This window comes from Cyprinodon tularosa, unplaced genomic scaffold, assembly GCF_016077235.1.
Source record: "Cyprinodon tularosa strain WSP-4 unplaced genomic scaffold, ASM1607723v1 ctg239, whole genome shotgun sequence".
Classification (NCBI taxonomy): Eukaryota; Metazoa; Chordata; class Actinopteri; order Cyprinodontiformes; family Cyprinodontidae; genus Cyprinodon; species Cyprinodon tularosa.
In genome coordinates, this window is record NW_024038892.1 from 246,777 (window position 1) to 259,468 (window position 12,692).

General features: G+C 38.4%; 1 protein-coding gene across 2 annotated transcripts in view; it reads left to right on the forward strand.

Moving 5' to 3' along the window:
• The window catches only part of LOC119784976 (plexin-A2-like), a 261,005-nt gene that overhangs the window by 205,954 nt on the left and 42,359 nt on the right, over window positions 1–12,692 (forward strand). For both annotated transcript variants that reach the window (XM_038287311.1, XM_038287312.1), the window contains exons 18-21: window positions 5,872–6,111; window positions 7,219–7,362; window positions 7,838–8,072; window positions 11,109–11,251. In XM_038287311.1, the coding sequence (XP_038143239.1) occupies window positions 5,872–6,111; window positions 7,219–7,362; window positions 7,838–8,072; window positions 11,109–11,251 (762 nt within the window). The remainder of the gene's footprint in view (window positions 1–5,871; window positions 6,112–7,218; window positions 7,363–7,837; window positions 8,073–11,108; window positions 11,252–12,692) is intronic.

The following is a 12,692-nucleotide window of genomic DNA, read 5'->3' on the forward strand; positions in this document are numbered from 1 at the left end:
TAAATATTCAGCCCCGCAAAGTAATCTGGCTTCTCTTAACACATCCTTCACTCTAAGTGGACTAACTTCCAGCTACTTTGTGCTTCTTCTGTTCTTCTCTCAGAAAAGCAAATTAAAACAGATAGCTATTAATGTGTTTGAAATGGGGTTTAGTCAATCTTCCCGACATCACTGGATAAAACCAATCTGACCTAAATGGCTGCAGTTCTGTATTTTCAACAGTTTGAAAAGATGCCTCAGGAAAAGTGTTTGTACAACTCATTCTAAAAAATGGATCAGTGCTAATATTAAATAATGTTCTACCGAAAAAAAGCTGGGGAATGAATTACCAGAAAAATAGGTCTAGAAGTATAGGACTAACCAAGCACAGAAACATACTAAGTCAAACTAAATCAAATATTAGCATCTAGATGACCTTTGACTCAGTTATCCTCTCACACCTCACTGCTCATAGCTCCACACCAGCTCTTTCCTTCCTCCTCTATATCTCTGCTACACTGACCAGGGACCTTTGGCTGATTGAGGGGGCTGCAGCCACACTGTAGATCATTGTAATGCATTCAGCCAGAGGGGTTGAAGTGGTGCTGCCTTAAAACAGCCAGGCTGTGTCCAACAGTGGAGGAGGAAGACAGATGAGGCAGACATTCCCAATAATTTTCCTCTTACTGCTGACCTCCACTCACCTTATCAATTCTCTTCATCACTTTATCAACTACATGTAGCCTCTTAGTCTGACTTGCTTAAAGAAATAGGTGTAACTGTAGAATTTGACTTGGTTGCTTTATAGATTGACATTTATTGTGTTATTATGTATGTATAATGTCTATTAAATCAAATAATCCTTGTGACATTTTTGGTCGTCTGAACTAGAGATGAAATTATCAGAATTTTGTAACCACTTCCAGTACTTTATAAAACTTTTTGGTTCAGATTTTTCTTTATTCTAGGAGGAGACATATGAACAGCATTTCTAATACTTTTTAAAAACCTTTCTGCCTTGAATGCTCATTAATTATTCATGTTAGGAGCAGAGGAGATGTAGAGCTGCTCTGATGTCAGATAGCTGGTGTAGTAATGATAAGGTTCCCATACTAAGCAAACTTTTGTTCTCTAAATAATTAATATTCTTAACTTACTTTATTTTTTATTTTTTGTTCTTTCATGCTTTTATATACAACTATTTTTTTTTTATAATTTCCCTGGCCCTGTCCCAGCTTTTATCTCTTTTAAAAAGGGCCTTATTCTGTGTTTTGGATTTTTTATTGACAGTGCTGTGTTTTTATTATTATCATAAACAGGATCCATGCTCTGTGAGACCACATAGAATTTGGCTGATAAAATTGGTAAAATTTCTAAATCTGAATTAAGTTGTACACTTTAAAAAAACAAAGGCTTATGGTGTCTTTTACAGCTGATATGTAATGATAGACAATGTCTGAGCAAAATTCCTAAAGTTAGTTCAGATCTTTAGTTTGAAGCATTTTAGCTTCACTAGACAATTAAGGAATGCAGATTAGTAAAGTTAGTCATGTGTGTAATTTAAACATGATTATAGAAAATGCCACTAAAATACTTTAATTTCTATTATGTGAAATTTAATTCAATGATAATGTAAAATTATAAAACAAATACAGAGGAATGAACATTAAATCATATAATTTCATACCATAATAAAATATTGATTCATGAAAGATGGAAATAAAAATAGCGATATAGGGTTATATAGTAAAGGGATTTTTCAATATTTAGCTGAATGTGAAACACTGGGTAACAAAAAAAAGCAATTGTTGTCAAAAAACAAATGTTTTGATTACATCTCTGACACTTATTATACAGTATTAAAAAATGGTTTAGCAGCTAATAGGAAAGTGTAGCAAAGAAAGTATCCAGTATTTTGCTAAATCCGAAACAATATAATAATAAAAACCTAATGAATTTTCAAAGAAACACGTTATAGATTAATTTCTAACATTGTTCCATTTTCTAACTCTGTTTTCTTATTGCAAAGAAAGGCCTCGTAGCTCCTGGGACTGTGTAAAGAGTTGGCTTTGCACAACTTACATCAATTTGAAACGCTCGGATAATAAAAAATGTTTGTTCACAAACATATGTTTTAACTTATTAGTAAATAATTCAATAAAATAAAATAATATTATTTTGTCTGAGATAAACAGCTTTAATAAAATAGTTCCCTGGATGCCTAGTGTCACCAATTATCTTCATACCCCAATTTACACTAATTTGATTTAACATCTTACTGCAAAAAATACAAAAAATTAACTTTTTGTACAACTAAGTATAAACTCAGGCATACAGGGTTAAAGGTAATACAGTTTCCACTGAAAGAGCTAAAATCTCACCTCTTCCTATGGATTCATTTTCAATAATGAAGTCATTGTCAAAACAGCTAACTTTAGGCTCTCTTTCTGCACTAGGCCTTACAACCTTTACATGGAAGACAATGATCAAATTTAACCCAGATGATTTCTTTAAATGGGGAATTCTCTCTTTGAAATGAAATGAAATGTTTGAGTTTCTGTTTAGGCCATCATAAATTAAGTGGAGGCCAGCTGCACCCTACTACTGGTTGGATATTTAGTGGTAACAGCTCAATTGTCCTCAATGTTCATGTTTGTGCTCCTGTGCTTTAAATTTAGCTCTTCCTTGTCGCTTCCTAAATGTAACGTAGTGTTCCATTTTCTGCAACCAGTCCCACAGTGTCATAAGCAGCCTGTCTGTTTTCATCACTCTTCCCTTTGGATTTACACTCTAACAGCTCTAGAAACCATCCTACATGATGATGGCTGCAGTTTTTTGACTCCTGACAGGATTCAGTGAACGCAAAAGATTTTTGGAAAAATTGGAAAGCGGACAAGGACAGTAGAGGAAAAAAAAAAAGAAAAGCCCAGTATCCCTCTCCGGCAGAGCAGATGGTAGTCGGAGCTTTAGTTGACTTGCAAATGTCCTGCTGTTCCAATGTTACAGTCACGAGGATCCTGTCGGAGCATCTGGGCTTGTCTATACAACATGTCACTATGCCAACAGCGAGAATGAAGCTGATGAGGATTTTCAGCCGTTAAACCTCCAATGTCTCTTTACTCATCAAAATAAGACACTCGCCTACTGACTCATTTGCCCTGTTTGAGTGTCCTGTAACATAAAGTCCTCACACCATATGTGCAAAAAACAGTAACACCGACTTGGATGGCCTTATGAACATCACTTGACAGCTTTGCTAATGATATAGTCCATTATAAGAATTAGAACTGAAAGTCATTTCTGAGCAGCCTTCTTTGTTCTGGCAGTGAACTAAAAAAAGAGAGATGAATGTCTTATAGCTCTGGAACAATGTGGTTCAGATTACATTAATTGCTCCTGGTACACTGCAAAGTAGTGTCCATGCATGCAAAAGCTGGTGTAAAATCCTGATTAACTTTGATCTCTTTTCATAACTTTTCACTTGTTAATGTGATTTCACAGAACCAAAAACTTGCTGAGAGTGTGTCAGGAGCCCTATCTGGCTCTGGGATCTATTTTTAAAAATAGCATATCTTTCTCGCTCTCGTCATGCGCTTCTGCAAATATTCCAGCTTGTAAAAGTGGGAAGTAGAAATATAAAAAGGCCAAGTCCAGGGAAAGTAATTTCCAAGAAGTGAGAGCTGGTTGGTGCAGTTACACCTTCAATTGAGCTGTAGGCTTATGAAATGTGGGCAAGACATGTGAAGGAGTTGTGCTAAGATGCTTAAAGATCTAGTTCAATAATGGAAGCTTCATCATGAATGATAAAATAAAAATAAAGTATTTTTTTCACATATTTACTACTTTTTTTAAATGCATTACACTGGACATCTAGTATTCCTTTATTGTTGGGCAAACAATGCAACAGATTGATGGGTGTAACATGGGAAACCATTGGCAAACATTTAAAGAGGGTTAAATATTTTGCATGGACGGCTGTTAATGTCTTAAAAATAATATCCCTAAATAGATAACATATCATATCACAGTAGTCATTAAAAAAAACTACTTAATCTAATATCTTTTCTTTAAACAGAAAACAGTTAATTATGCTGCAAAAGTAGCATTTCTAATTATGTAAGTAAAAATAGTCTCAATACAGGGAACCATATTGGAGAAATTTACCTCAGCATTAAACCGATTCCCGTGGCGAGCAGTGGGATGCCTCTGTGCGGCATAAAGGGAGCAGTGTGGGGTTAACGGTCTTGCTCAGGGACCCAGAGTGAAGGCTGTGGGGATCGAAACCAGGTACTTCTAACCTTCTCAGAGCACAAGCGCACTGCTAGAACCAGTTGGCCATCACTCCACATTACTGCCATAAAAATTAATTTCTTACCCAAAAGAGCCACATTAAACACTGAGGTCAAGCTTAGAGAGAGATGCCACACATTTCCAGTGAATTTGAAATCAACTTTTTAAAGATTTAACCTTCAACCAATCAAGCAATGGTAATGGATGTTTTTGATGGTATATCTTGCTGATATAAATCCCAAAATGAAAAAGTTAAAAGTCTTTTGCAATATTAAATTCCCTCTCCTGTAGAAGATTCAACTGAAGTGATATTTCTGTTGTTTACCACTGGACTAAAGCAAAAAAAAAAAGTTATGCTTGTTGAGTAGAATATATTTTTCCTTATTGCTGTTATGTTTTATACAAAATACTACTGGCTGAGCTCCTTACCAGACATGCTTATATCATCCCAAGTGTTGTTATAAATCCGACGAACCTTTATAATAGGAGTATTTTCTTAGTTTTCACGTCTTGACTCGTTATGCGTTCCAGAACCAGTCATATTTCAGAACCAAGAGCCACATAGGTCCTTTTTCTATGGAAGATAAATCTGTATCAGTGTTTTTCTGCTAGATGCACTCAGTGGTTGGGGAGAGGAAACTGTAGTTATTTTGGGTTTGGTATATTATTGCTGATTTTTTCCCTGAAGGAATGACAGATTGTATTTTTTACAAAGGATTTTTAAATGACTTTTTAAAACCTTTATAAAGGCAAACAACCCTATTGTTTACTTACTGAGGTATTAATTTGCTGCTGTTTGAGGTACATTGGTCGCAGGGCATGAAAAACTCCAAAAACTATCAAGTTTTAGTCCAAAAGTGAGTTTGCAAGGATGCCAGTCCCTTCCCTCAATTGTGCTGCAGCAGCTCGCCTTACCTCATGCTGGCAAAATCCAATCGGTGTACCTTACATAGATGAGTTTGCATCGATCTCCCTCGCTTTCTCCACAGCAGCAGACAACAGGTAAGAGGTGTGGTACTTGCTGCCGTTCGCTATCTTTGATGATATTTAGCTCTAATTAAGTTTTTTCCCCTGAGAGAAAGCTGGAAGGGAGTGAAAGGAGATAAAAAACCTCTGCAAGCAGAGTGCTGTGCTGCAATCAATCCCGTCTCTTTCTCTCTGCTGCTGAGCCAGGGAGGATGAATGGAAGGCAGCTTTCACATCTACGCAAACTGCAGAGAAGTAATAAAAGAACCATGGCTCAAGCTTTACCTGGAGATGGAGGAGCAAAGCCTCCATCCTTTTGTGGTTGTTGCCCTCAAGTGTTTTAAAGTGAGGCAATTGCGGCGATTTATTTCCGGTTTTATGGAGGCTCCCTCCACAATAAAGATGGATTTAATGGCAGCAAGTAAATCCCTTTTCCTGAAAAGATTCTGGATTTTTATGTGTCAATTATTTGGCTGGTTGATTCACTGTGGAGTAAGACTACTGAAGTGTCTGACTTTAAAAAAAATACAGCTTTGGTTAAAAGAAAAAGGTTATTTTAGAAAGGATCTAGCTATTGCATTTATAATAAGTTTGTTGTCATACAAATGTTAGAATCACAACCTGATTTGTTTCCAGGTGTGTAAAGGACTGAACAGCACCACTATGAGCTGCTTCGCCCCCTCCCTCATGGCGGAATACTTCCCGGGTTTGGACTCTGTGAAACACGCCGACGAGTTTGGCTTCGTCTTCAACAATGTCCAGGCGCTGTTGGTCTACAACAACACTAACCTCGTATACTACCCAAACCCTTTTTTTGAACCCCTCAGCACCTCTGGTGTCCTGGAGCAAAAGCCAGGTTCTCCAATCATTCTCAAGGTAAAGTGTTAGAAAAGACATGTTTTGCATCTGCAATGCTTTGAAAAGAAATTTCCGACCCCTGCATGTTTTCAGATTTTTTCATGTTATAAAACTCTAAAGAAATAATGAAGACCAGTGACTGGTCAGGGATGAGATTATGCTTAAGTTTAAATAAGGGTTAACACATATGAATGCAACCCCAGTCCTTGAAAATCTCTCAGAGCAGAGCAATCCATCATGTGGAAATGATTTACAATTAAACTCTCAAAACATGGCTAACCACCTGAACAGAATCATGGTAATGCTGAAGGAGGCGCTGGGATACAGTTCTATGTTGGAAGACTGTAGATACAGGATTGAAATCTGCTAGCAGCATCTTATTGTAAGGTTGAGTATATCAAGCATGGGCAGGCAAGCTGTATTTAGAGGTGATTGAACAATATAAGCCTGTATGCAAGGCATCTCTGTAGAAGATATGTTAGAGGCTGCAGAGAAGAGGGGTTCACTTTCCCTGAGCCCAAACATCTGCTGGAGCTTCAAGAGTGCATTTTAGAACAATTGTTAAAAAAGACCCAAAGTTCAAACCTAAATCCTATCAAGACACAATCCAAATTTAAGCCTACGCTATTGTGCCAAGAATACTATAAAACATGTCAGTGCCTAGATGACAAAGCTTGTACAGACGTAATGCAAATCACTTCTGGCTGTAAATACAATAGCTAATGGTAGAAAGAGATGGTAAACCATTGTTTGAACCTCCCACACTGACTTACATCTGCATCTTTATTCAAAACTTATCTTGTTCTTGTTATCTTTTACTGGATTGTGGCAAAAGCAAATTTTCATGATATTTTTTTTTATTCTTTTGTAGGAACAGAATTTATAAGCATTACATTTCAGTGATTTGTCTTGATCATATGTTATTGTGGTACTTTGACACATCTAACAATGTCAGATCTAAAAACCATATTCTGCACCAGCTGCGTCCAAAACCAGTGGATTATAATTAGATGGCAGATTGGATTTTTTAGGATCATAAAAAAGCTGTGATTTTTATTTTATTTTTTCTGACGTCTGTCTGTGTGTCTGAGTTGATCCTTTCTGTCTAAATCCATATGCCTACAGGGCAGAAACCTGATTCCCCCAACGTCTGGAGGGGCGAAGCTTAACTACACTGTACTGATAGGCGAGACGCCCTGCTCCGTCACAGTGTCTGAGAGCCAACTACTGTGCGAGCCACCCAACCTCACCGGCCAATACAAAGTTGTGGTCAGTCCTGCTGTGTTTTACTTCTGCTTTGACGCTCTGTGTTTCTATCTTTCCCATTTATCCTTGAATTTGTGTTTTTTCCTCAGCGCCTGGCCTTTACACTCTATTATTTGTGTTCACATCATTGCTCATTCAGCTGCGGGAATGAGGTCAAAAGGGAGGGCAGCTCCTGCTGTCCAAAAGTTCTGACTAAAACTGCAGCAATTATTTTTACTTGCTTGCTCCGTTATTGAGTGCATGCCCCAAACTAATTCCTTCCCAACAGCGGCACACAGGTAGTCGTGTTTACACCCAGCGTCAGTTTGAGGCAACAATACTAACTTTGGCTCTTAAAAAAAATGGGTTTCTGTGTAGCAATCCTGATGCAGTGTAGAGAAGATAAAAAAGAAACAGTTAAAATTAATTCAAGATGTAAGAATAAAGTCTCACTTAAATCTAGCTCTTAATCTCGTTCCATTGACCATTTCTCTGGCAGGTTCAAGTCGGAGGCCTCCATGTTTCACCCGGAGCAGTGCACATTATGTCTGAGAGCCTCCTGACCCTTCCCGCCATTGTTAGCATCGCCGCAGGAGGCGGCCTCCTCCTCATCATCGTCATCCTCGTGCTAATCGCCTACAAGCGGAAGTCACGTGAAAACGATCTCACCCTGAAGCGTCTGCAGATGCAAATGGACAACCTGGAGTCGCGCGTCGCCTTGGAGTGCAAAGAAGGTCGGTGTCACACCGGCACAGTCTGCATGTGGGCAGAATGAGAGTCAGATTTTAAAAACACAATAATCATGGATCTTTTAGGCCTTTCATGGTCTAATTACAGTATAGACCATGATTTAACTATCTGCTCAATAACATGAATATAAATGGTGCTGAGCAGCGCCATTTATTCCACTGACTTGTTAAGAGTAATCACATAAGTACAAATGTGTTTTCAAGCATAATATACAGTAATTTACTGCCGGTCTGTGTGCACACATTAAATTAAATAGTTAAATTATCTCCAAATCCAGGCCAGTGTGTCATCATGACTAACAGATTTAGTTACCACTGCTTGTGACCCTTCCCCTCAAGCAGTAAATCAGACAATAGCAGGGAGGGGAATTTAGTTACATTTACACAAGTACGTTCTTTTTAACATACTTTTAGTAGTAGATTTTCTGCATTTTATTTTTGTTTACTAGGCAATATAATAAAGTAACACTACTTCTAATGCTTTGAAACTGTTGGTTACTCTACCCATTAAGAGTAACTTCGCTCATTAATGAATAAGCTTGTTATAAACAAAATTAAACCCGAGAGACACGCCTTACAGTTTATGTTTAAGTGAGACTTCCTTTTTGAACATAATTTCAAGTGAAAATACATTAACCAGTACTCTATGGCTCAGTTTACATTGCAGACAAATGTGGCCCCAATCTGATTTTTCTGTGCTAAAGGGACTCTGGTGAGATTCTTTCATGACAGTGTGAACAGGCCAAGTCAAATGGAATCTGACTTTTTCAAATCAGATCTGGGCCTCATTTTTATGTGTTTTTAATTCCAATAAAGGTTGGATCTTTTAGAATTGGTCTGAAAAGCAAAGCAACCCATATCGGAATTAGCATGATGATGATGATGTCACTCTGTACTAACAGCGCGTAACCAAAAAATAATAACAAACATGAAGGACAACATAGACAATGGGGGGGACAACAATATTTCACAATTAATACGTATTTAGGCACATAAAACAGTCTAAACCAGACTTGAGGGGTCATACAGTAACAGGTATAACAGGTTGTGTCAATTGACAACAACGCTGCACCCAGACACTTCTCCTCAGAGATGTCACTGCAACTGCCCCTCCAAAAGCCATGATTAATAGCTCTCTTTCTCCTTTCTCTTATTTTCCTCATTGTCTCCTACATCGTCAGGCTACTTCCACTGCTTAACAGCTTTAAATCCATCCATAGACAATGATTTCGGACACGTGTCACTTCAAGGACACAATGTGAGATGGTCATTTGAACACTCATGCAAAAAAAAAATAGGAATTAGCATTAAGCATAAAATAGCATTAAGACCTGCAGTGTGAAAGTAGCCTGTAGATAGTTTTATAATGGAAACTATATCAAGGAGACTGTTGCTTCTACCCTAAATTGTTATGGTGTTATTATCGTGTTATATGTTTATTTTTATATCATTCTTTGAAATACCAGAGTTTGTATATAACTTTATATTTTGTGTAACTCTGTATTTTTTAAATATCAGTTTAGATGTTACAATCATAAGTTACAAATATATAAGGTACTCAATACTTCAGTAGCCTTTATAACCATTGCTTTTTAAGTGTTACTTGAGTAAAAGCTTGGATGGCTATATTTAGTAAAAATATGATGAAGTAGTGCTACTTTCCTTGACCATAATTTCCAACTCTGGATGGTAGCATTTAGAACATCATATTCTGGAAACTGGGTAGGAGCTTAGGCAACTACTCTAACTAGATGATAAGTTAATAAGTTAGTCCAGTTTTTTATGCTTCACCTAAAGTTCTAACTTCTTTCCACTTCTTTCCTATCAGTCGTATCAAGGTATTGTTTTCTATGTGATGTGTAATTAGCGCTTGGTATGACATACTTCTTTAGATGTTAGGTACATTTTCTCAGCATTTATGTGAACTCTGCTTAGCCACATAATGTTGACCTCTGACCTTTACTTATTAGAGTTCTACTATACTATTCCAGTACATTAAAGGACTGGGAAATTACTTTGGTTGTTAGCATCTTGAATATCAGATTCTTAATCATTCCAAAAACTCTCTGAAGGTTTTCCAGGATAAACAGACATCCCAGTAGTTAAACCTGAACTTTGTATCTTTACATGTAGGGAATGCTCCTATTCACCCTATTGACATGATCAACAGGTATCTCTTCTAACAAGGACAAAACAATCACTGATCAGTATAACCCCTCATTAAAATGGCAAAATTAGCTCAATGTCTTTCATTCTTCAGAGAATTTCATCAGCTAGAGAGGACCTTGTTAGCCGTCCCCTCTGGCTGCCCCTGATCAGCTTTCCCAGTGTTATTAAGCTGTGGAAAAAAGCAGAGAACTGTCAAATGACAGACAGGCAGCTCAACACGCAGTAGGCAAACAGAGAGAATCACACCTTCAGCCTTGGGAAAGCAGAAGATTAATGTTTAACCATTAAGCAACCAGGTGAGTCTTGCCTTGCAGGCTGGATTTAGATAGGAGCCTGGGTTCCGCTGCAAGTTGCTACAAGTCGCAGGGGTACTGTGAGGCCAGGAGACCAGGACTAAGATTGTATAGCAGGGTTTAGAGAAGGGGGTTAGGGGACCGCTGCTGTTCATGTGATAGGCTGCAAGCAGGGAGGCTCCCCAAGGGCAGCCCAGACGAGCAACCGAGCCCTGGGCCTCAAGCAGCCTGAGTCAGGAAGGAGCCAATTAACTGGGGCTCACCTGCAGCCCCACACTGAGCTGGCACAATCTTTTTGGCCTTTGCAAAAGCCAATTTACCAACTGGGAGATAAAAAATAAGCAGGAAAAATGGAGGTGGGTGTGTTTGTGAGAAAGTCCACTTTTCTTTAAGAGAGAGTTGTGAAAAGCCTCTGATGTGAGGATGATCTTAAGCTTTCTCCTCATCATGTGTGCAGTAAACACCATAAAGATAAGAAGGATTCTCTTATTTGCTCCTCTGGGATTAAAGAGCAGTTTTATTTCTGAGATGCATTTCTTATGTATTTTTTTTCCCACAGCATTTGCAGAGTTGCAGACCGATATCAATGAGCTTACCAGTGACCTGGACAGAGCTGGTATCCCCCATCTAGACTACAGAACATATGCCATGAGAGTCCTCTTCCCCGGCATTGAGGATCATCCCGTCCTCAGAGAACTGGAGGTAACAAACTGTGGAGATTGAGGAAAGAGTAGAACAAAAGATAACTTAGACATTAAAGCAGCTAATGCATTAAGAATGGCCTGAGAGAATGGTTAGAGAGAGGTTAGAAGAAACAAGGAAAACTGCAGAGTGTGTCTCATGTCACCATCCCTGCTGTAGCGTAACCTCCATAACCACTGAATTGCTCAGTGGGAGAAAGGATACCAGTCTGCCAGTTATGCTTCCTAGCAGCTAATGCATTAAGAATGGCCTGAGAGAATGGTTAGAGAGAGGTTAGAAGAAACAAGGAAAACTGCAGAGTGTGTCTCATGTCACCATCCCTGCTGTAGCGTAACCTCCATAACCACTGAATTGCTCAGTGGGAGAAAGGATACCAGTCTGCCAGTTATGCTTCCTACTCTGCGGTCTCACACGTATGCTTAGTCAGTCATGCAGGCTAGAATATACACCCACACACACGCACTCATATATATATACCTCACATGAAGGCTCCCTCATGGAAAACAGGGTCCCAGCACATTGCTATTTCATCCACCAGTGGCTGCAGTATGAGGGGTAATGAAGTGAATAATTCCCACTTCTCAAGCAGGAGTGTGGCCTCTTCCACTAAGATGAACTGTCCGCTTAATACTTTTTACTCCTTCTCACACCGTAATGGCAGTGCTGGGAAATGACTTTGGTTTCCTGTTTATTTATTTATTTTTTTGTTTAATTTGTTTTTGTTTTGGTTGGATTTAATTTAATGTGAAGCAATCTTTAAATTAGGACACTGCCAAGAGGTCCTCAATAATTACAAGCAAATGATGTTATCTTAATGTTAAAGTTTGTATGGCAGTTTGAGAAGAGCTATTCAGTTCAGTTCATATATTTAACAAAATTTCATATCTTAAGGCACTAAATAAAGATTCAGTCAAACTCTTAAACTTTTGATTCCACTTGATAGACAGGTTTCTGTTTAAAGAGACAGTTCATCCTTCTAAAGAAGCATGTTGACAGTAAGCTGGTGAAGATTCTCAGTCATCCAGGTCATAGTCTTTCCAAAAAAAATAACATCCACAAGATGTTTCGCTTCCCATCCAGGGAGCTTTTTCAATTCAAAATGTCAGAAATAGTGTTGAGTTCAAAGCTTTATAGAGTGGAACAAAGCAGAGCTTTTTTTTGGCTCAGAAACATGCAAATTAACACAGAGGAACGACCTCCTCAGGACCAGACTCTGCGGTACATCTACACCTTATGGACAGAGGACGTCTATGTTAAGAAAAAGCAACTAACTTTAAACAGAGGGGGTTGACTCAGGTTTCAGCTTGCAAAAACCTAAAATTCAGTGATTGAGTTGATTCCTTCCGCTATCATCGCAAGCCCCACCCTATTACAGGGGAGCAGAACACCTCGCCTCTTCAGTCAGGCCAACAATTCCCTTTAACGACCCCCTCTCAGAGAT